Below are 23,960 nucleotides of genomic sequence, written 5' to 3' on the forward strand. Positions count from 1 at the left end.
TCCTCATAGACCCCTATTTCCATTTCCTTTGGGGGTAGTGACTGGAGATTTTTTTATTTTTTTTAATTTATTTTTAATATTATCTATATCCAACTTTTATTACTTTTTATAAATAACTCAAGGCAGCGAACATACCGAATAGTTCTCCCTCCTCCTATTTTCCCCATAAGAACAAACCTGTGAGGTGAGTTCAGCTCGGAGAGAGTGCTTGGCCCAAAGTTACCCAGCTGGCTTTTATGCCTTAAGACAGAAAGAGAACTCACCGTCTCCTGATTTCTAGCCCTGTGCTTTAACCACTATATTAACCAACATACTGGGAAACTGCCAAACTGAAAAAAAAATCCTGGTTCACTGGACTACCAAGCAACCTCAAAGATGCTTCCTCCAGACAACCCCAATGACAGAAAAAAGTTGCTTTTACAAATAGCAGTCCTGAAACCAGAAAAACAAATTTCACTGTATTCCCTAGGGTTGCAAAACACACTAGATTAGACTAAAATTGCCCAAGGTCTCTGCCAGGCATATACATTTTGCATCATCATCATCACCACCACCATCATCAGGAGGAGGAGGAGGAGGAGGAAGAGGAGACCTTGGAGGTTATCTAGTCCAACCCACTTCTCAGGCAGGAAACCCTATACCATTTCACACAAACTTCCAGTGTTGGAGCATTCACAACTTCTGGAGGCAGGTTGTTCCACTGATTCTTGCTTTCCCCCCCCCCTGCTTACAGTATAAGCATGTAGGGCCAACTCAACAATCAGCAAATGTGAATCTAGGTAGTGTTAACAGCAGGACAAGCATAAAACCAGTTGGTGGAGTTTTCTAAAAAGCTAGTGTGTGTGTATGGGGGGGGGGGAAATTGACTCTCAAAGCAACTCTATTATTTTGGGTATGTTTTGCAAATGTGAGGATTGTCAGATGCCTTTTTCCATGGTGAGGGGGCAGTGGCCGGATTTCTGTCTGCTGTGTTTCCCAGCAAGGAGTGGAGCCCTGCTGCTGGTCCCATTCTGCAGACTGAAATAGGAAGGAAATTCCTTCACTCAGAAATACCTCCTAGGATTTGAGCCCCAGCTGCCCTGGCTGAAATAGATTTTACTCCCGGAAAGTGTGCCATGCCTTCCTGCAGTAAAACTATGCTGCACAATAAGGTGTTTTTCTCCCTCCCCACCCACCCACTTTTCCCCTGTTCAAAATTGTTCCTTTTTGTTTTAAGGAAGCAATAAATCAATAAAAGGAGAAATCAATTAAGGAAAAAAGTGAGAATGAGAAGCAAACAAAATTTCTGAAAAACCATTGTACCTTTTGTCTGGATCTTTGCTGGGTCTTCTCTTCTCTGCTGCCCATGAAGCAGCACTCCCTCCTCTCTCCCCCCCCCTAAATAATCAGAAAGCTTATGAGGCCAGATCATTATGGGCCCAAACTGCCATGCCTGTACTTTTGTCAGATCCACGGGGTTCATCCCTAAAACTCTTGAAATCCTGAGCATTTCAAGGTATGCATTGGAATCCTGTTGATGTGGAGTTTAAAAAAATAATCCATTCAACTAAGTTCCATTTGCTGAGTAAAACTACCACAAAGCTGATAATAAAGGCAGACAATCAGTGTTCAATGTATTTTTTTACCTTTTTTAAAAAAAAGGGTATGTGGCAGCAATATATATAGACTCTTCGTTTTAAAATACACTGGGATGAAACCATCCCAGTGCAGGCTGGAATAAATGTTTTAACATCTTACAGGTGGCTCATTTCTGACAGAAAAGGTTTCCAGAAATCTTGAGGGATCACACCCAAGAAACATTGTCACATCCTTTCCATTGTTCACACCCTTCAATGGGTTTGGAAGAGAGCCTGGTTAATCAAAGATCCAGCCCATTTTTACCCAGGTAGTCCTCAGTGTACAACCACAATTGGGACCAGAATTTCCATTGCTGAGCAAGATGGTTCTTAAGTGATTTGTGCCTGATTTTATTACCTTTTTTTGTCATGGTGGTTAAACATGCCACGTCAGTTAAGTGAATCATGCAGTCATTAAACGAATCTGGCTTCCTCCATTGACTTTGGTTGTAGGAAGCCAGCTGGGAAAGTGGCAAACAGCGATCACAAGAATCTGAGACTCTGAAGCCTTCATAAAGACATGCCAGTTGTCAAGCTCCTGAAGGCTGGCTGGAGAATTCTGGGAGTGGAAGTCTACATGTCTTAAAGTTGCCAAGGTTGAGAATAACATGTGCACCCACACTATCACGAACATAAATTCGTCTCAAAGTGTCCCAACACCTAGCAGCAGACTCCTCACCACGAATATGGACAAGCTGCTGGTCATTCAGTGTTAGTCCAATTATGAAAAGAGCTCTTTTGTTATCTTGGTTAAATGTAACTATCTTCTTTGCATCTTCCTTATCTGCTGGATCCCAAGCAGTCACATTCGGTGGATCATTAACTACAGCCCATAGTCCTTCCTTGCGCAGGAGCAAGTAACATTTCGTGGACCAGGAAATGTAGTTTGTTCCATCTAACCGGGTTATCCAGGAGATACTTGTTGACTGTTCTTGTGCCATTTTTCAGTTGAACAGATAACACAAACTCAGCTGTCCTAATATGATACTGCGTACACTAGCTCTCAGTATGTCACTTGGCCCATAACCAATGATAAGGATGTGCAGAGTACCTCTTGAGCTAACAAGAGCTTGCACAGAAAAAGAGGATACTGAGAGTAGGCAAGTTTACGCAGCAACCACACATATACACTGAGGTGTCTAAAAAGGTTTACTTGTGGAATAATACAATAGCACAGTCCAAGAAAAAATCAGTCCAGGTCATACACGAGTAAAGAGATGATAGCAAATAACAGTACTCCAAGGATTATCCAATACAGAGTCTTCTTACCAGTCCATAAGTCAAAACACAGTTCTACTGGTTTAGCAAAACAGTAGCAAACCCACAAACCACAATAATCAGCAAGTAACAGCAAACCTAACAGAATAACAGAGAGAGAGAGAAGCTATGTCTCTAGCTCCCTCTTATGGCCGTTGGAAAAACAGTGGCCAATCATCACACATTTAAAGTGATGCAATACAGTTTCTATTACAACAATACAATCATAGTTTATATATATTGCCAACCCAACCGGTTAGGCCATAGTCATCTACCTAACAAAGGCCTTGTGCTTCGGAGGGATTTAAGGATCTTACCCATTAAAACTCGGCCCCTAACCAGATCTGACCCCATTCACTTGGTGTACTGCACAAAAGATGGCTTGCTGCTGAACTGGACTAGGCTCTTTGCTAGGCAACTGACTTAATTGGGTAGAAAATCTCTCAAAGACACCAAAATAAAAAATAAAATAAACCCCATCTGAATCCTTGGAAAGTGAGCTCTTCCTATTCTGCACAGCCAGCCTGTACTCCAGAACTGATTGGATAGGAATTTGTCCATAAAGATGGGGTTAACTCAACTACAAAAAGTTACCTGAGGGTTCAACTTTTAGTTTCCCCCACAAGGATTACTGTGCAACCATTTTTTTAAAAAAGTATCCTCATGCATGCTTGAAAGCATGGATAAGGTGAAGGGAGAAGAAGGAATTGAGTAATATCAAGGTTTATTGGCAAGGCTTCAAAGCCTCCCCAGGCCAGTGCCTGTCCTTAAATTTAAAGCATGAAACAAGTTTTGTAACTTGCATAATTTCCACAAATTTGCAAAGTTCACCTGTCCTTGTTTGTTGCTCATTGTGGGTTCCTTGATTTTTTTTAATTAATGCATACTTAAGCAAAAAAGATTCTGCTGGTAAATGCATGGAACTTCATAGAGAACATGGAGCCTAGCCACACTTTAAGAACAATCCCAAACATGGAGATAGTGGAGATTCTTGTTTCTACTGAACAGTTGCTTTAAATGAAGCAGCCTTTTCAAAATTGTGCAAGGCTAGCCAGGTGTCGCAGGGGTCCACCTGTGATGCAGAAAAGGAAGTGGCATTTTCTTTGGTATGGGCAGTCAGAACTGTGGTTTTATTTTAGAAAGGAGTATTAATAACGTGAAGAGCTCCATTGCTATAGTTTTGCAAAATTGCAGGCAAGAACAGACTGCTAGAAATACATCCTTTCTCTGTAATCACTTCTCCCTCATTCCCTCCCCCACTCCATTTTTAGTATGTATTTCTTTGCATTCCAAGACAAGGCTGTATTCTGAATTCTTGGGTGTCTCTGAGGCAGTACTGGCCTATACTGGGATTGGAGGCCAAGTGAGTGGAACAGAAGGAGAATCTGTGAAGGGTTAGTTGTCCTGTCTGACATTCTTTCTAAGCAACATGCATTAGGAGAAGCAAATCTTATTAAAAGTATCCAGAGGACTTTCAGGGCATGGTGTTCACCACCACAGGGCTTCTGAATAATATCTACGACAGTGATGGCGAACCTTTTGGAGACCGAGTGCCCAAGCTGCAATCCAAAACCCACTTATGTATCGTCGGGTATTGGGTGGGCGTGGCCCATTGGGTGGGTGTGGCCCATTGGGTGGGCGTGGTAATGGCAGACTGGGTGGGACTAAAAAGTTCAATCAATTCCAACTTTCCGAGATCTTTTTTTCCTGCAAGAAGTTGAAATTGATTGATTGATTGAATCTTTTTTTTTTTGCACATGGCAGCGGAGGCTTAAAGCAAAAAGGTTTTATAAAACCCAGCTGAAGGCCTAGGACTGGGGCAACAGCACGCGTGCCCACAGAGAGCGCTCTGTGTGCCACCTGTGGTACCCATGCCATAGGTTCGCCACCACGGCTCTAGGATATGAGACTGAAACCTGCGCCATTAGTTGTGGCAATTTTGTCCGGCTGTTCAACACCCAACAATTTTAACCTCAGCGAACGGAAGAGGGCTACTTCTGGATCACCTTCCAGAGAAGAAATTTGAATTTTAACTCTGCCACAAGTTGCCTTGGTAGCCTTTCATTAATGTGTTTTTTGTTTCCCTAAGCTGTAACACAGGCATAATAATGGTTTTCCCTTCAGAGTAATTTTCTGTATTCTTCCAACTTGAGAACTGTGTGTGATGTACTTCATAGAAGCAGGAATGGTACACAAGTATTGTTATCATGAGAAAACTATTTAACAAATAAAAATCTGGATCCTGGTTGATGTCTGAAGTCACCATCCCAGTGATTGTTGCTTTGGCCAACACCTTTTCCTCCTTTCCACTTTTTCCCCAACATAGGGACCCCTGTGAACCGAATCCCAATCATGGCCAAGCAGGTGCTGGATCTTTATATGCTCTATGTTCTGGTGACCGAGAAGGGAGGCTTGGTGGAAGTGATCAACAAGAAGCTGTGGAGGGAGATCACCAAGGGTCTGAACTTGCCCACCTCCATCACCAGTGCTGCCTTCACACTGCGTACCCAGTAAGTCACAGAAGGACATTCAGGAGGTGCCTTCCCCAATTTGACTTCAGGTCGGGCCAGGCATTTATGGAGCAATTATTTGTATAGGGAAAAGGGAAGAATTTGTTTTAGTGGAAAAATGACTGGGCAGATTATGTCATGCATGAAAAGTACACAAGAATGAATGGAGGAATCTCTCCCACTCGGTCGAGTAAGAAAAAGATTCCAACAAAGGAGAATATTTGTAGCTCAGGGTTGAAATGAGGGGTGCTTGATGCTCTCTGAGTTTGGTTGTCTTCTTGCAAAGGCTTCATGACCCAAAGTAGGTAACATCATCGTTACATTGATGGGTAATGAAACATCTGCAAGAAAGCAACCAAGCTCAGAGAGCACAAAGGACCCCTCAAGAAAAAGATTATTTTTTGTTATCCTGTGCAACTGACCTGCAGGAAATTCCCCAGACTGGGGAATGACCATGCTGATTTGAGATAATGGAAGTTGTATCCAATATGGATGGATGGTACCAGGCTGAAAAGGCTTGCATTTCAGACTGCAGTCTATAGAGAAAACCAGCTAAATTTCCTAAATTTCCCCAGAATTTAAATCTCTATAGAAAAGTGATCAGTTCCAAAACATTAAAAGGATTTTGGAATAGTGTGTCCTGAGAACCATTATTCTATTTTGGGAAGTAGAATCAGAAAATAGGAGCCTTCCACCTTGTTCTGCCCTTCCTTTCTTTTTTCCCTGACTTCTTTCAGTTCCCTTCCCCCATCTTTTTCATCCACCTTAATCAACAATAAAGTTAATTACTCTGGAATTCAGAAAACCAGGTGGCGGAAGGGGATTTGGGATGGTGGGGGAGGAGGAGAAGGAGAGCTATTAACTTTTTAAAAGCCGGGAGCCTTTAAAAGAACACCAGCATTTTTTTCACCACTCATGTGGCTCTTGGAAATGGAAGTTTCTGGATTTTGCAGCATATTATCCCGGGCATCTGGTAAACAGGGAATATTGATCTAAAATATTTTACTTGAAACATCCTTCCTCTGCTCCTCAGTTTAATAGGTTCCCTGAATAGTTTCCAGAACAATGAATTGGACGCATCCATATCCTTGATATTGGATTGTTTGTTTGTTTATATCCACCTTTTTTAATAAATAACTCAAGGTGGTGAACACATTTAATACTTCTTCCTCCTTTTCCTATTTTCCCCATAACAACAAGCCTACGAGATGAGTTGGGCTGAGAGTGAGTGACTGGTTCAAAGTCACCCACTTTGCTTTCCTGCCTAAGGTGAACTAGAACTCACAGTCTCCTGGTGAAAAGGGAGAAAAGCCAATGTGGATGGAATGAGAATATTCTGTTTTTATTAACAACTAGGTTTCTTATCAGCATAGCTGTGTATGTTACATAGCATTTCAGTTAAGATTCCCAGTCCATGATGGAGGAATCAGCAAATCAAAATTTGCCTGATGTATCAGAAGGGCAGAATCTAGTAGTGAAGGCACCAGGCTAGAAATCAGGAGACAAGTTATAGTCCTGCCTTAGGCCTGAAAGCCAGATCAAGGACTCACATAGCAATCATACAAGGTTTCTGAATAGCAAGTCATGCATTTCTTACAGTTGTTATAACAAACCTGTAATGGAGATCACTATTAATACCTATATAAATGTTCAAGAATGTGGTGTTAAGCCAGTACAGGTAGTTGTTGACTTCAACCATTCATTTAACAACAGTTCGAAGTTAGAGTGGCACTGACAAAAGTGACTTACAACCCATACTTGCACTTAAAACCGTCATGGTATCTCCATGGTGATGAGATCAAAGGCACTTGGCAACCGGCATGTATTTATGATGGTTGGAGTGTTCTGGTGCCATGTGATTGCCATTTGCAACCTCCCAGCTAGCTTCTGACAAGCAAAGTCAGTTGAGGAACCTGGATTCAAAGTACAGGTTGTCCTCGACTTACAGCAGTTCATTTAGTGATTGTTCGAAGTTACAACTGAAAAAAGTGACTTATGATCATTTTTCACACTTATGACCATTACAGAATCCCCATGGTCATGTGATTAACATTCAGATGCTAGGCAACCGACTCACATGACCATCCCAGTGTCCCAGGGTCATGTGGTTACCTTTTGAGACCTGACAAGCAAGGTCAATGGGAAAGCCAGATTCACTTAACAACCATGTTACTAACTGCAATAATTCACTTAACAACTATGGCAAGAAAGATCATAATGTGGGGCAAAATTCGCTCAACAAATGTCTCACTTAGCAACAAAACATTTGGGCTCAATTGTGGTCAAAAATCAAGGACTACCTGTCCTAAGAGTCATATTTGCTGCTTTGGATTATGCTAAACTATTATTTTCTCAAAAAAAAAAAAAAACCAACAACCCAGGCCATTCCACTATACCAGGGGTAGGCAACCTTGGCTCTTTTATGACTCATGGACTTCAGCTCCCAGAATTCCTCAGCCAGCATGGCTGGCTCAGGAATTCTGGGAGTTGAAGTCCATGAGTCATAAAAGAGCCGAGGTTGCCTACCCCTGCACTATACCAATACAGCTTGTCCTCACTTGGGACCAGCAACTCTGTTGCTAAGTGATTCTGTTATAAAGTAAAATGTCACAGGACTGTGCAAACTTACATCATCAATTCTGGATACAGTTGTGTTAAGTGAATCATCCATAATTGTTAAATGCAGTGTCTCATGATCGTGACTTGCGATCTCCTGCTGGCTTTCCCACTGACTGCTTGTGGGAAGTCAGCTGTGAAGGTTGCCAGTGGTGACTCTGTGACCACAGGACACAATGACTACTGTAAAAGCACTCTGGTTGCCAGTTACCCATATCACAATCACATGACCATGGAGACAATACAGTGGCTGCAAGTTTGAGGGACAGTTGTAAACCTACTTTTTCAGTGCTATTGTAACTGAACGGTTGCTGAACAAGCAGTCGCTAAGCAAGGACTACCTATTTTGGTCTGGTACACCAAACTATATAAATTCACCAGTGTAATACATTGGCAGATTCAAAATACAATAATAAAAAAATTGCTGCTGTTTGTTGGAGTCTATTAAATTAAGCAGCCATGATTTTTGTGTATCTCTTTTTTGTCTCCAAAAGATACATGAAGTACTTATATCCATACGAGTGCGAGAAAAGAGGGCTGAGTAACCCCAATGAACTCCAAGCAGCCATTGACAGCAACCGGCGAGAAGGCCGTCGGCAAGGATTCAGTGGTTCAATCTTTACTTATTCTCCCAGTGGCACTCATACCATGTTGTCATCACCCAAGCTTCAAGTACCAACCTTGGGACTGACCTCAACCACTAATGGCAACCCCATTGCCCCTGTTCCAAAAATCAAGAAAGGTAACTCTTTGCACCCTCTCCTGAGAAAGATGTGTTGAACATTTCAAGGAGTCTTCCTGGTGGCTTCCACTCCCACAATCCCTAGGGGCTGTGCTGGTTCTAAAGATTGTGGGAGGAGAAGTTCAAAGACTGGAGGGTACCAGGTTATGGAATTACTTTTATATCTTCATTTAAGTACTGCAGGTGTAATTAAGTGGTGCTGAGTTGCAGTGAATTTAGTATGCTGATCTCTTAATTAGCAGGTGGGGCTTTTCACATCGAATATAATGGGAAAATTAGTGGGGGAGAGGCTTTCTTGCACCTCAGAGTAGTCATTAAAAGTTCTATTAGAGCCCTTGAATGCCGTTTCCTTAAAACGATGGTATACAGGTGGTCCTCACTTAAACCACTTGTTCAGTCACCATTTGAACTTAGGATGGTGCTAAACAAGTGCTCACAACCGGCCCTTGTACTTGAGATGCTCACAGTGTCCTGCAATCACACAATTGCTATTTTCTACCTCCTTTGCTGGCTTTCTACAGTCCAAACAAGTCAATGATAAGTCAGCAGGAGGTTGCAAATGGCAACTACATGGTGCCTGGCTTAATGACCCATGGCAATGCACTGAACAATAGCAACAGAAGTGCTAGAATTCCTGTTGCTAAGTGGCACAGTCATGTGATATCATGCTTTACCACTGTATTGCATGGTAGTGAAATTTGGGGTCCTGTTTTTAAGTGAGGACTACCTGTACAAGGACCTTGGGAGAAAGGCAGTTGACTTGGGCCTCACATAGGTAGCCCATCCAAAGAATTTGAAACGAGGACGTGACTAATGTCTTTCATTGCCTTGAGTGAAAAGTAATCAGTTAAAATATAATCTAGAATTGCACATTCTCATTTACTGGATCATTGACTTAATTCATGTTAATAAAAAACAATGACATAAAGATACCATCAACATAAAATGCTGTGAGAAAAACGGATTTGTTTGGGGTGGTAGGAATGAATGTTTTGCTCCTGGGCTTCTCAGAACTTCGAGGAAAAAAAATCCTGTCAGGCCCTGCCTTTTGTAGTTAACTTCAAAATGTTATAGCATATTTTTTGCTCTTTATAGTAGCTTTCCTCATTCTCCACAGCTAGAAATACGGTTCTAAAGTTCACAGTGGCCAGACCAAGAGTGTTTGTTCTAAGTGGGTTGCATGCATCAATAAAAATGTTGCTTGTTTAACATAGGCAGCTTCATTCAGGCAATACAATTGCTCAAGCAGCAGAGAACTTCAGTCAAGGATAAAAGGCTGCAGTCAGGCAGTGCTGCGGTATAATAAAGAAGCTCCTTATTCTTTTTTTGGGTGGACGACTTCTACCTGTAAGAGCACTGCCTGAATCAGCTAATGTCTACCCCCAGATTTGGTGCCGAGTCTAAAAGTTGATGCATAATGAAATTCTGCAGACTGGGTTTGGGCTCGGAAAATCTAAATCTTGCTAAGGAAGATGTTGCAGAGGGAAACATTAAATGAACACGAGAGTTTAAGAGTCCCTTTCCCGTGGAAAAAAGCGAAAATGGGCCAGATGGAAAGGCTTGAGCGTGTAAGGAATAGGACTGTGCTCCCTTCAAAAATGATTTTGGAAGAAGGACTACAGATCTTGCAGAAGTACAGCAGCTCTATTATTCATTTTAAAAAAAGCCCAATCTTTTTTTGTACTTTTTCATGTAAGCTTTAAAAGCAGCTGCAACTACTTTACGTATTGCATTAATTTAAGTTTAATTACTTCTGTTAACACTATCTTCCTCAGATTATGGGAGCAGTCTCCTAGAGAGGCTATAATTTTACCAGCTGCACCTATTTTACATACTTGTTTTCTAAAAAGAAAAAAAGAAACCCTAGAACCATTGTAGTCACCTCTCTCATCACTTTCCCCCCCACACACACACCAGAGGAAGATTCTGCAATTCCTATTGCGGTGCCCACCCGCCTACCTGTCTCACTAGCAAGCCATCCTGTCGTCGCAGCGCAGGCTGCAGCTGTGCAAGCGGCCGCTGCCCAAGCTGCTGTAGCTGCTCAGGCTGCAGCGTTGGAACAGCTACGGGAGAAGCTGGAATCGGGGGAGCCCCCAGAAAAGAAGATGGCACTTGTGACAGACGAACAGCAGCGACTGATGCAACGGGCAATCCAACAAAACTTGCTCGCCATGACCGCTCAGCTGCCGATGAGCATCCGGATCAACAGTCAAGGGGCCCGCTCACCAGGTTGGTGGGTTACTGGATATTCGCTCCCTTTCCTCAAAGATTGATAGTCATAGTAGACTTGAGGTAGAGATGGATGGAAGCCACGCACCCTAGCCCAAGGGTTGTTCAGGATTTATTTATTTATTTATTTATTTATTTAATTCAATTTATATACCGCCCTTTTCCCGAAGGACTCAGGGTGGTTTACAGGGCAAAATTAAAACAATACAATATAAAAATTAAAATAAGATTAAATCAATAGCCCCAAAATTTAAAATTAGAATTTAAAAACCTTAAAACCCCTCAGTCCAGGCCAGCTAACTCAAAAAGCCAGGTTTTTAGGTCCCGGCGAAATGAACAAAGGTCGGGGGCGATCCGGAGTTCCACCAGCAATTGATTCCATAGGGCAGGCGTGCCCACAGAGAACGCCCTCCCCCTGGGGATCACCTGCCGGCATTCCCTGACCGGCGGGACCCTGAGGAGGCCCTCCCTGTGGGAGCGCACAGGACGATGGGAAGTTGATGCTGGCAGCAGGTGCTCCCTGAGATAATCCGAACCCAAGCCATTTAGGGCTTTATAGGTCATCACCAGCACCTTGAATCTCACACAGAGGGTGACTGGAAGCCTATGCAGCTCGCGGAGAAGAGGTGTTACACGGGAGTAGTCGTTAAGCATTTGCTTAACGACTACAGCGTTCGCTTAACACCTGTTGGAAAAAAAATGTAAAAAAAATCAAGTCTAGTTACATGATTACTTGATTTACAACCACAATGATTTATTATTGTAATTCGAGGCTCAACTACAGTCATAAGATGAGGGCGACTTGCAAATGTGATGAATAAAAATAAAAAAGGATAGATTTTTAAAATCTCTGTAAATGATGTGTATCAAACAAGTTTGCATTATTTCTTTCATTTCTGCCAGCTGTATTTTTTCTGCATCATTTTATCCTGCTTTAACTAGGCTTGGATTGATCACTGAGCGCTCAGACTAGAAAGTAATCACTGACATTTTTATAAGTCTACAAATCCCATCCCCAATTCAGTGAAAATTGAATTCGGTGTCTTTTGATGATACCATTAAAAATGCAAGCTGTCAGGATCTTCCTTTTTTTTAACCAAGTTTTCAACATAATTCAGAAGATCCAAGTGGCTGAGCGATTGCCTTGGTTTTCCATTTACAATATTTACATGTCCTTATTTTCAGGCTTACACATTTAATTTCCAGCTTACAATGTGTAGCCCCAGAGTTAATGTATTGCTGCTTTAAGCTAATCTCTCACCATACAAAGATTGGTTTTTGAATCTGAAAAAGAGCCCTCTTGATTCTTTTGCAGAAAACCGCCAAGACTCTTCCATGAACCTGGCTGCCAACGGCACCAGTAGCATTAGCATGTCAGTCGAGATTAACGGCATCGTGTATGCAGGTAAGGGGAAAATGCAGTTGGGACTTAGAGAAAATGGTTGGCCATGCCCACTTGAGGCGAGAGTTGATCGTTCTGTAAACCGTGTCACGTACTGTTAACTTAGAAAAAGGTGGCAAATTTGCAGGTGGATGGTGAGCATCGAGTTCCTAATCGAACAAGAAAGGGGGAGGGCTGCAGCTTGGGGGTATTTATTTATTTATTCATTCTGCAGAGTGTATGGCAGTGACACAGTGATATATCACTAGAGAGGGGGAGAGGGCATGCATTTTTAATGCATGCTTTTGAAGGCAAAAGAAGGGTGTTAACAGAAACTTATTGTGCTGATTTTAATTCTGTAAAAAAGGCAGAAAACCCTTGAGTACTCCAGGGAGTATATGCAGCAGATCATAAACTGGAGGTTCCCCCCCCCCCACCCCCACCGTATTAATAGAGAAACTCTCAAGTTCATCTTGGCTTGGGATGACTTCATGTCATTCTCCTGGCAATATTACTGAACTACTTTGCCATTGCTTCATTGGGGGATGGGGGTGCTTATTTGACTTTCCAATCCAGACTAAAGGTGTGGGATTTACTAGTGGGCTCCCGTCCAAGTTTTAACTAGATTAGGCTCTACTTAGCTTTTCACAATCAGCCAAGATTGACTAGCTCCTGCTAGCTAGAGTGACATCTCTGCGTTAAGATGTAAGAACTAATGTGCTTACTCTAAAGTACTGCCCTCTTTAGTTAACCTTGGCATATTAATCCACTTGGGTTACAGTAGTGGCCAAAATTGTGGAAACCTTTTGGGAAAAGTGTACATTTGAGGTTTGATGGCTACTAACACCACTTTTTTTGCAGTAGTACCATAAAATTATATATCAATGGAAAGATAATTTAATCAAGAATGTAATGCAATAACCTTTATGAAGGATTTGCTATTAGAATAGCAGTTATAAAGAAGAAAAGTGAAACACCTAGAAAAAACGAGATATAGAAAAATTATCACCGTGTCAGTTAATACTTAGTTGGGTAACCTTTAGCATGAATTACAGCCTTACAACAGCTTCCCATGGAGTGAACCAAGCCCTTTAGTTCTGCAGCTGTTATGATGTGACACCAAGACTGAATGATTTGCTTCTATTAAAAGGGTTTTATTGCTGGGTCGCTTCTGACTAACAAGTTTTTTTAGTCGGCTCCATAGATTTTCAATTGGGTTAAGGTCTGGGCTACTGCCAGGCCATTCCAGCAGTGGAATATGATTATCTTGAAACCACTTTTTGCATACAGCAGCAACAGGACATGGAGCTGAATCCTGTTGAAATATAAATGCTTCATTGTCTTGGAAAAGATCATGTGCGGAAGGCTTCAGTTTGGGTTCAGGTATTTCATTAATGTATTTTTGGCCATTTATATTCCCATTAATCACACAAATTCTGCCCACACTTTTTGATGTCATACAACCCCTGATCATAACACTGACTGGGTGTTTCACGGTACATGTAATGCAATCAGGATGCAAATCTTCTCCGATTTTTCTCTTTACGTATTTTATGCCATCACTACCAAACAGGGAGATCTTGTCCCATTGTTCCTCTGTCCAGGTAACATGCGTTTTAGCTCAGTTTAATCTTTTCAACCTTAGTTTGAGAGATAAAAGTGGCTTTTTTCATGGAATTCTAGATTTTAGACCAAATTCCTACAGTCTGCGCCAAGCAGTCCTTGCACTCAACTTCACATTGCATTGCGTCATTTCATCTTCTATACACCCAGATGATTTTCTTCTGACACGTAGGCACAGTCTCTTAATTCTTCTATCATCACTTGCTGTTGTGCACCTTTTTCTGCCTTTACCAGTATGGTTTTCTAGTGACTTTGAGTCTCCTTATACCTCTTCAAAAACTTAGAAATGCCACCTTTGGTTAAGTTTCCACCATTTTTTCTTCTAATTTCTTTATAACTGTAGCCTTGTTCACTTAATAATACCTTTTTACATCACTTTCTGGGCGACCAGTCAAGTCTTTGCACCATTACTTTAATTTTATTACGTTTTACAAGCTCACTAAATGAAAGAAAAAAGCCCAACCAACTTGATAGCGATCACATAACACACTGACAAATGTCATCCTCTCAGCTTCAATACATGACATCAATAACTGAATTCTACTTTGATCTGATTGGCTCATTGCCAAATTCTCTGGCCCAGGCTGAGAATTTTAATTCTAATTTTAATTGGGTTTTTTTACTTTTTCAGGGACTGTTATAATCTTTTTAATTGTTTTTAATTTTTGTATTTCTTGTTTTAATTACCCTGTTAACAGCCCTGAGTCCTTCGGGAAAGGGCGGTATACAAATCCAAATAAATAAATAAATAAATAAATAAATAAATAAATAAATAAATAAATAAATAAATACAAGATGACCCCCAATTGGCTCTCTAAACACTCATGCTCATTGGCTGCAATCAGATGAAGGAAAACTACCTGATATCAACCTAAGCAAGTTGTGCTTCCTTTTTCTGGTTATTTGGCTGTAACTTTTCATAGATACAGATAATTGAACAAACTTTGTTGCATTACATTCTTGATTAAATTATCTTTCTGTTGATATATAATTTGATGGTACTATTCTAAAAGAAAAGTGGTGTTATTAGCCATCAAACCTCAAATGTGCACTTTTTCCCAAAAGGTTTCCACAATTTTGGCCACTACTGTACATTGCTTGAAAGGTGTTACTCTAGTTTTACTCTAGCTTCGATTATTATAGGGAGGTTCAAAATGACGGGCTAGGGGAGAAGAAGAGTTACAGCCATTGTGAACCTGCCCTGTCCATTTTTGTTCCCTGTTTCTCTCCAGGAGTATTGTTTGCCCAAACTCCAGGAGCCTCGTCTTCTCACAATAAAGGAAGCACCAACAGCGGGCGGAGTTCCAGCAGCACTGGCGGTGGTGGTGGTGGGGGTGCAACAGGTGGCACGGCCGCAGGTTCACAAGTTGGTGTGGCCCCTGCACCGACTTCTACCTCAACCAACTCCTTATCGCCTTAAAACCACCACCTCTCCTTCCTCCTCCATCCCGCCAAAATGAAGACTCTCTGTTTGGACAGGACGTTTTGAGACCAGCCGTCCCCTTCCCTGTTTCCCCCGTGTGCAGTGGGGGAGTGAAATTGTGCCTTCCCCACCCTCCGATACCCCCCAGGCATCAGGGCCTGCGCGATACATTTGGATGGGGTTTTCTTGGATTTCGGGGCAGGATATGGGGGTAGAATCTGTGATGAACCTAACTACACATGGCATCCAGCCATGGACATTGAGGGGCAACAAGAATTGTGCAGGTGGTTTCTAAAGGTGCAAACTCCCCCCTCCCCACCTGGGCAGCAAGGTGTTCAGGGATGGTACTGTCCCAGGATGGGACAAAGATTCAGAAAACAAAGTGCATTCCCCCCCCCCCCCAATGTAGCTGAAACCCAAACACCAAACAAAATTCAGGGGAAACGGAGTACCTGGAATGATGGTTTTCTCTTGTCCTCCCTCCTCTCTTGCATATTCCTTCCCCCCTTCCTCCCCTTTAAAGCATTCTTTACCCACTTAGTATTCTGTGTTTAGGGTTGTGCTTCATGGGGTCCTGGGCATTGCAGTCCCTACCTACTCAAAAGAGGACAGCAATTTGAGGGAAGGCTGGAAAGAACAACCACACAAAAGCTAAGTGGGGTTGGAGGGGTGCTGTTAAATTCTGAGCCGGAGCAATACTGTGCAGACTAGCTTTTTGACGTGATGCATTGTAGATCCATAACTCCTTACCTCATGCAAATCCACACTTTGCACTGTGTGTCCTTTTGATTTTGATTTTGTTTTTTTAAATTATTCTTTGGGATACCTCCAGACAAATAGCGGTGGCAGCAATAGCAGTAGGTGTGCCTCCACTCTCACAGGCTTGCTTCGAAATGGAACCCTAAATAATAATAATAACAATAATAATAATAATAAAAAATACAGATATCAAGGATTTCACAGATTGAGGATAATTTGGGGAAAGTTTTATTCCTTGCCTTTTTTTAAAAAACTGCTGTCAAACTGTTTAAGGAAAATGAAAGGGAGGGTGTAAATACAGTGTTTATTTCCAATAGCGATCTCTCTCTCTCTCCTCCCCTAAATCAGACCCATAAGCAAGCTTCATGTCTTTGTATTTGTTAAGGAAAGCACCTCTAAAATAGGTTTCTTTTTTTTCTTTTCTTGTGATGATAACTCTTTGGAGCTGTCATTCTTCCTCTCTCCCCCCAGATCTGGGTAGGGCTTTGAGGTTGCTCAGGTAGTTTTTTTGTGTGTGGAGTGGGTGGGGTTTGAGGGGGGCTATGGTAGCATTTCATGGGATAAAATATTTTTATACAGAGCTACCCCACCCCCATGTATGGATTGTACCTTTGTGAGAATGAGGACTGAAAGGAGCAGCCTGCCAGCTGTTTATTTGTTGGCTCTCTTCTAATTCTTTATCTTAACCTACAGGAGATTCCATCTGTCATATGATCAGAGTGGCTGATTACTTCAGCGGTTTCTTAAAAACAATTTAAATAGTAGCATTTACCTGTGGCATAATCTCCTGCAAAGCTGCTTTTGTCTAAGCTGCTTTTCCAAGCACACCTATTTAGAAAACAGATGAGAGTGGCATAGTCACCATGACTTCTCTCAGGCTGGTGGAAATTATAAACCCAGAATCCCCAAACACAGTTCTCAATCAACTTGCAGCTACTAATATATTTACCCTCCCCCCCTTCCCTTTTTTTTTTCTTTGAAGACCATGATTTGTCAGAAAGAGCTTTAAACTCCTCAAACTGTGTTAAGATTTGCTTCCTTGCCAGCGCTCAGATATGTTTGGAACAGGGAAATTAGAACCTTGCCACAGGTTGTCATGTGCCTCCAAAGGTAGTTTTAGCAAAACTTGCCTGAATATTATACAGGGTTGGGTGGGATTCCTGTGCTGTTGGGATCTTCATGGTACTCCAGAATCACTCCTGCCATATTTATAATTTCATTTACAAGGAATCAAAGGGTCTTGCAGGACATACAACCTCCATTATTTCTAGCAGAGATCACTCCATTTTTGCCCCTTTGCTCACTCTTCTTGCATCCTTTCTTTGACTTTGATATTTGGGTTTGTTTTAGAATAGCTGTGTGAGAGGCATTTACCTAATTCTCCCCCCCCCCGCCGCTTTTTTCAGTAACAAAGAATGTGACAGGAACAGCTTGGTCCGTAGGTCCTCTGCAAAGTTTAGACAGGTAGTTTAGAAACAAGATATTCGCCATTTCAAAAACCACCGTTTTTTAAGGGCCCCATTTTCAGATTTTCTTTTCCTTCTTACCTCTTCCTTTAATGCATTTTAGGAAAACAAATTTCCTTGGGAGTTCAGCATTTTCATTCCAAAAGACCAGTGAATCCCAATAATATCAGCAAGATACTCTTCAATCACCTTTTGCAAGGGCCCTGTGCCTATTTTGATGGCTTTTTCCTCCCACATTTTAATTTGCTGCTGAGGGAAGTGGATCCTGGTGAGCAATTTGGTTAATTCCCTGTTTCAATTCTCCTAGGTATATGCACTCCAACTCACTCCCTTTGTGCCTTCTGAAAGTGTAATTTATCTCAGCCTGTGCAGTTAAAGGAACAAACAGGGCCTCTTTCAAAGAAACAGGGCCTTTGTAAGAGAGACCCTATTGGTTTATTTACCGGGATATGAGACAGAACCTTGAAAATTAGGCAGAGACACAGTTAGAAGGTGTTATTTTATCATTGACGTCCTCCCAAGTTAATCACATACTGTAGAGGCAAGATTTCATTTTGACAGGTTTTAATTTTCTGTGTAGTGAGCCTGAGTAAGTTCTGAGAATTTTATGGGGTTTTAAGCAGGCATATATTCTTTCTGTCTCTTCATTGCTGGGATTTTAATGCTATCACTTAGTTGCATCATACAATAGACTGACATGCGGTAACCCTTTCCCTTAGGACTGGTTCTTTTAAGTTGGATTCTGAGATACTGTAATTGATTCAGCATAACAGAAAGTAATTGAGTTCGATGTCAGTGTTTTCAAGCAAGAGACATTTTTCAGCCTCATTGAATAACCCATTTCAGCCAATTGGGTGACCCAGACATTGGAAAATGGAGTCCTATACTTCTGATCGGATACCAAAGTAGCAAGGGCTAATGTGGAGAATTCACAGTTGTGGATCTAGCAGCTTTTGGGCATGCTAAGAATGGGAAAATTCAGCTTATCTTCAGCATCCACAAATGCCCAAAGGAGTGCACTTCATCTTGGGAAGCAGTGTGTCCTGGCCAAGCTGAACCATTTCCCACAGTTAACAGATCTCAGGCGCTTCACTTTATATTGGGCCCTTTTATTGTAGTACAGCTTTTCAGCATTGCAGCCCCCTCCCCTCTAATGCCAGGTAAGGTGAAACCTCTTGGCCACAATGCTTCCAGATCTAGAAACATGGGGCAAGGCATGTTGTCTCTAAATGGTGAAAAAGGAACATGGGTTCACTTTTTGAGAGGAATGGAGTGCTCTGAGCCCCACAAGCTGCCATACACAGGGGATTTTTCCATTCTCAGGATTGCCGAGTATCTCATAGAGGAAAAAGACCGTCTTCAGAAAGTGAAATCCAGGAGATTGGTTTCTAAGGGGGTATAGAGGAACTGCAAAGTGGCTTAAATATGAAAGGGAGAAGAAGAAAAGTACTCTTAAAAGTGGAATTGCTGAATCTAGCCCTTTTTAGATGGTACCAAACAGACACTCTCCGTTTCTCTCTCTCTGTTTCCAGGACTCTGTTGACACAGGTAGGGGAATGCAAAAAGAGGGGAAACATGGCTGTCGTCAGGCACGCTTACGAAAAAGGATTTCCCTCTTAGATGCTGACTGGGTTGGAGGAGGAAGAGACACATTTCTCTTTCCACTTGTGGTCATTGCCAGAGGGGCTGTCTGTGACCTGTAGGTAGCCAAAAGGAGGAGAGCATTGGGACAAGGTGTCCCTCATAATTTCATCTGTGCTCCATTGGTTTGATAACGGGGTGGTATCATATCCCAATCTGGAAGCATTCCTCTCCCTGGAATGCTCCGACACTTGAAGACTTTCTTTGAAGACTAACTATGAAATTGGAGCCTTTCCCCTCGTGCCTTTACCACAGTTCTTGTTTTCTTGTGTTGTTTGCCGAATCAGCGTTACCCAACACGATTCTCTTCAAATGTGATAGGACTGCAACTCCCAGAATGCCCAATGTGGTGTAAGGTCACTCTAGGAATTCTGGGAACTGCGGTGCTATGACTGTTGGCGGGTGTCCAGCTAAGGAAGACTTGGTCTCTAGAGTTTCTGTGAGATCTGGAAACTTTTATGCCCCTTAGTTTTTCTGATCCAGTCTACTTGCATATCTCACTGGGTGGAGCCAGCTGAAAGTATCTGAGACTTTTTCTGCAGAAGCAGACTACTTGAGAATATGCCTCATTGGGCTTTAAAAAGCAGAGTTCTCAACACTTATTGAAATGTCATCGTGTAAAATGGCTAAAACAAGCCGTTTTCTAGATTTTGTATCTGAGGCGGGTTTTATAAAAGTGGCAGTGAAGAAACCACTAGTTCCTTCCCAAAAAACCCTTGAACTCTAATTGCCAGTAAGGTCTGTCAGTATCTATACTCTCTGCCACATAGGCAGCATTTTCTATTTTTGTTTGTTTCATCTGCTGTACGAGTCTGATTGTTTCATATCACAACTATTTTTAAAAACCCCACAAACCCTGTATTTTACAGTTCTTAAAATGGTTGCCTGAATTTGGCTCAAGACCTATATCCCTACAATCATTGCCCAGGATAGAGTTATTGTGCAAAATTGTTCTGCTGCATTCTTTTCTTAAGCAAGATCCCTGGTTTAACCTTAGCTGTAGGTAGGAGATAAATAACAGGAGTATATCTGTGTGCGGAATATATTGGCTATCGAGTAGGTAAAAACATCTCTCACAGGGCAGAGAGAGGGGAGGAATTGCTCTGTGAAATAAGGTGAGCCTATTGAGATATTGTCTGTTCTTTGCCCCTGCTTTCCAAATATGCCTTTGCTAGATTGGTTAAAATGAGTGAAAGCAAGCCTTTTTGTTGTGACTTATGAATTCTTCTTCTCCTCCTCTTTCATCCCCAATGGGGACCTAACTTCTGGATGGACCATGTACTTCCAGCAGCATAGAGAGGATTTAACAAAGAGGCAATTGAGGTAGCCATTTTGTGAAATTTTAGGCCAAGCACTGCTCCAACTTCTGTTGGCAGCTTGTAGCAAGACAAAGGCCCTCTTACCTTCCTTTAGTAATGGAACACACGCATAAGTGTCTTTCTTGTGTTTGCTGTTCCATTGTAGGAGCTGCAGTTCAAGTAATTAACCATTTCCTATTTCACTTGAATAAGGAAAACAGCGGTTATTAGCTTTGGATTAAACTAGGATATTAACCCAGCTTCAAATAATGCTTTAATGTCCCAGAGTATTCCAGCTTTTGACGAGCAGTTCAAATGACAGGGAAGCTGGTTAAGTAGACAACTTTTTGTTTGCTTTGCTTTATGTGACAAAGAGATTGTGAGGCTTGGCAAAAAGTGTGTGTGTAGTTCTTCAGCCATAAAATTGTCCAAATGTGGCCAAACCTTTAGTGACAGGTTTCAGGAGCTACAAAGTGTACGTTATCCCTCTTGGTTCCTCATTTTGGTAGCTCCTTCTTTGGAATTTAGTGGTCTCAATCAGAGTAATTTAAATCTCTGCCAATTTTGCGTGAGAGACCCTCCCAACCTCAGTGGTTTTGTCCACTGAGTATACGACTCTGTTCATTATCAGTAGGTGGGTCTTGGCATTTTCCCCATAAACATGATGAAAGAGGCTTCTAGTGTGCAGGTGGGTGGAGAAGATTCTATAACTAAATTTATATAAATATATATATATATATATATAATGAGTGTGTATGTTTGTGTCTTTTTCCCTTTTTGAGTGTAATTGTGTGCATGTGTGCGTGTGTGTCTAAGAAACGTATAAAATTTATTTTTCAGTCCAAGCTTTTGACTAAGGATTGGATTTGTAACTCAGGGGAATTGAACCTGCTGTCTAGATCTTGATTGTATCGGGGGAGGCGGGTAGGGCGAAGGGCCTCGGAACAAGGGCAGGTTAAAAAATGCTCAGATTTGCTTGCTGTGGCTGTGATTTAGGTGGTGGTGGTGGGTTTAAAAAATGCGTTCTGCTTGTTTTTAAACTTTCAAAAGAGCTGAGCCCCAGCATTGGCTTTGGTGTTTCCAGTTGTGTGAGTTTAATTATATACCCAATTCTCAAGGAACATTCCAAATTCTTTAATGATTTTGGAAAAGTTGCATTAGCGCCTTGGAGGAGTTGTAAGCAGGCAGTTGAGAGAAAAATGGATACTCATAAAAAACATTGTTCAAATTGTTCCAGTTTCCGCTTTGTTGTTTCTCTAAAGGCAGAGGCCTTCCAAGACAAGGGTGTAGGGTAAAAAGAAGGGAGACTTGAGTTAAAAGTGGTGATGCAAGGTCACTCAGTCTCTTTGGGTAATAATTCTTCCTGTTCTACTCTTATTTAATAGCACATATTATAACACATTTAGCATTTTAAATCCACCACCTTTTTTTTAACAGACCTCAACCTCTCCAGCTTGCTCAACCCACAATCAAGTTTTGTCTTGGGGGGAGTTTATTGGCTTACTTTTATTCTTGCAAAAGGGGTAAGGGATGGCTTTAGTTAGTAAAAGGGTGTTTTGTTCTTGCATTTGTACAAACACTGTGTTGAGGGGAGGTCTTGATAATACTCTCCCCCACTCTCCTTTGCATATCAGCATAAAAATAAGATGTAATTCCAGTTTTTCTCTGGGGATTTTGAATGGAAAAAAATTGAATACAGCAAGGATATGCAATCTGTACAGCGTATGTAGTTTGTTTGACTCAGGTAATAAGAAATAAAAATCGTAAAAGAAACCACATTCTACCTCTGAAAACAGTAGGCCTGGGGCTGCCTTTTGTCTCCTGGCCTCTGTATTTTGTTTTTGTTTTTGCTTTTGTTTTTTTTTTAAATCACTTTTTCGCAAAACATTCAGGTATTAACCTTTGTGACTTAATAAAGAAATAAAAACACTGAAAAGTTTACATTTTATAACATTATTACAGATTGTATTTAAACTTCAGAAATATTTAAGATGATTGTAACCTTGTAAAGTTTAAGAAATATTAAAAAAGAAGAAAAAGTTACTTTCAAAGGTGTATGCCATCCATGTGTGTGTGTGTGTGTGTGTGTGTGTGTGTGTGGGAGGGTGTGCATATCTGTGTGAACATGTGAATATGGTGCCTAAATTGAAATGAGGATAAAGGTAATATTCATCAGTTTTTCTTCATTCTCTTTCTTTAAAAAGTATGGCAGCCTCTGATTTTTTTACATGACAAAAATTCAATCAGGGATGGGTGAACTAATTACTTTTGCTCACAGGATGCTAAATGGATAAATAATCTGGCCTGTCATAATGTACCTTCTTATGTTCTTAAGCTCTCCCATCTGCCATACAGGGATATTAATACTGACTTACCTTTTTGGACTGCTGAGAAGGCTGCAAAGTAGAAGCAGAAAGCTGAGTTACATCTTTCAACCTTGGTTTAGCAATATTCATTGATTCACAGGAAAAAAGGCTCTTCACCTCACATGTTGCCAAATTTATTGGAAGGTTCTGATATTTAAATTCCAAATTTGAATCACTATTACTCCTCAAATTATTTTGAATATATAAAATAATAAAGCACTTGGATTCAGATCCCTCTGCAAAATAATGTGGGACGTACACTGTGAAATGACTATAGACATCTTCAATATTATCCATAGTAAGAAAAGTTTAATTAGCAAAGGGAACAGGTTTGGTAATGGCCTCTGTTATGTGAGAAATGGAAATACACAGTAGTTCTCTATAGTGACAACAGCACTGTATCATGCTGTGTAAAAAAATTGAAAATATGGATTATCTAAAAATAGGCATGAATGAAGGCTGGTAGAGGCAGTCTTGAAGCAGACATCTTTATTTCAGCTTAAGCCACCAATCCCCAGCCTTTCCAGCTTTGTGGACTGGGGGCGGGAAATGGTTACGTGGGTGAGCACGCATGTGGGTGCAGCTCTAACGGAGCTATGTGTGTGAGCTGCTCACACAGGTGGAGCTGCATGTGTTCGCCCGCCGCTTCTGTGACCCGGTTCCGAACAAGCTGCAGCGGGATCCCTGGCTTAAGCAACTTTTAGTGTTTTTCTACTTAGCCTGAGGAAAAATTCTGGAAAATTTTCAGATGGTTCTACACCCTTCTTTGAGTAAAATATCGTCTAACCATGGATTTTGGGTTTTCTTAGGTCTACCTTTGTTTTGATCATGTTAATAACTTGACTTTTTTGAAAAATAATGGGGTGGGGGAAGGGTGAGTAGTTCAGATAAACTTTTCTTTAAAAATAAAACTAAAGGGAGACTTTATGAAACCTGCACATTTCTAAAAAATTTCTTCCATCTTAATAAAGATGTTCATTTGCTCGTTTGACTGGTACTCTTTAAGAGATGACATATCATTGAGTAATATCCA

The 23,960-nt window shown here is 41.3% G+C and overlaps 1 protein-coding gene across 5 annotated transcripts in view; it reads left to right on the forward strand.

Moving 5' to 3' along the window:
* ARID3A (AT-rich interaction domain 3A) overlaps positions 1 to 22,497 on the forward strand; it is an 82,911-nt gene extending 60,414 nt beyond the window's left edge. For 4 of the 5 annotated variants that reach the window (XM_083349763.1, XM_083349764.1, XM_083349765.1 and 1 more), the window contains 5 exons: positions 5,200 to 5,383; positions 8,494 to 8,741; positions 10,659 to 10,970; positions 12,286 to 12,375; positions 15,207 to 22,497. In XM_083349763.1, the coding sequence (XP_083205889.1) occupies positions 5,200 to 5,383; positions 8,494 to 8,741; positions 10,659 to 10,970; positions 12,286 to 12,375; positions 15,207 to 15,394 (1,022 nt within the window). In that variant the 3' untranslated portion in view covers positions 15,395 to 22,497. The remainder of the gene's footprint in view (positions 1 to 5,199; positions 5,384 to 8,493; positions 8,742 to 10,658; positions 10,971 to 12,285; positions 12,376 to 15,206) is intronic. The other variant, XR_014490868.1, reaches the window with a different exon arrangement.
* Positions 22,498 to 23,960: the final 1,463 nt, after the last annotated feature.

Source organism: Vipera ursinii (assembly GCF_947247035.1).
Source record: "Vipera ursinii genome assembly, chromosome: 1".
Lineage (NCBI taxonomy): Eukaryota > Metazoa > Chordata > Lepidosauria > Squamata > Viperidae > Vipera > Vipera ursinii.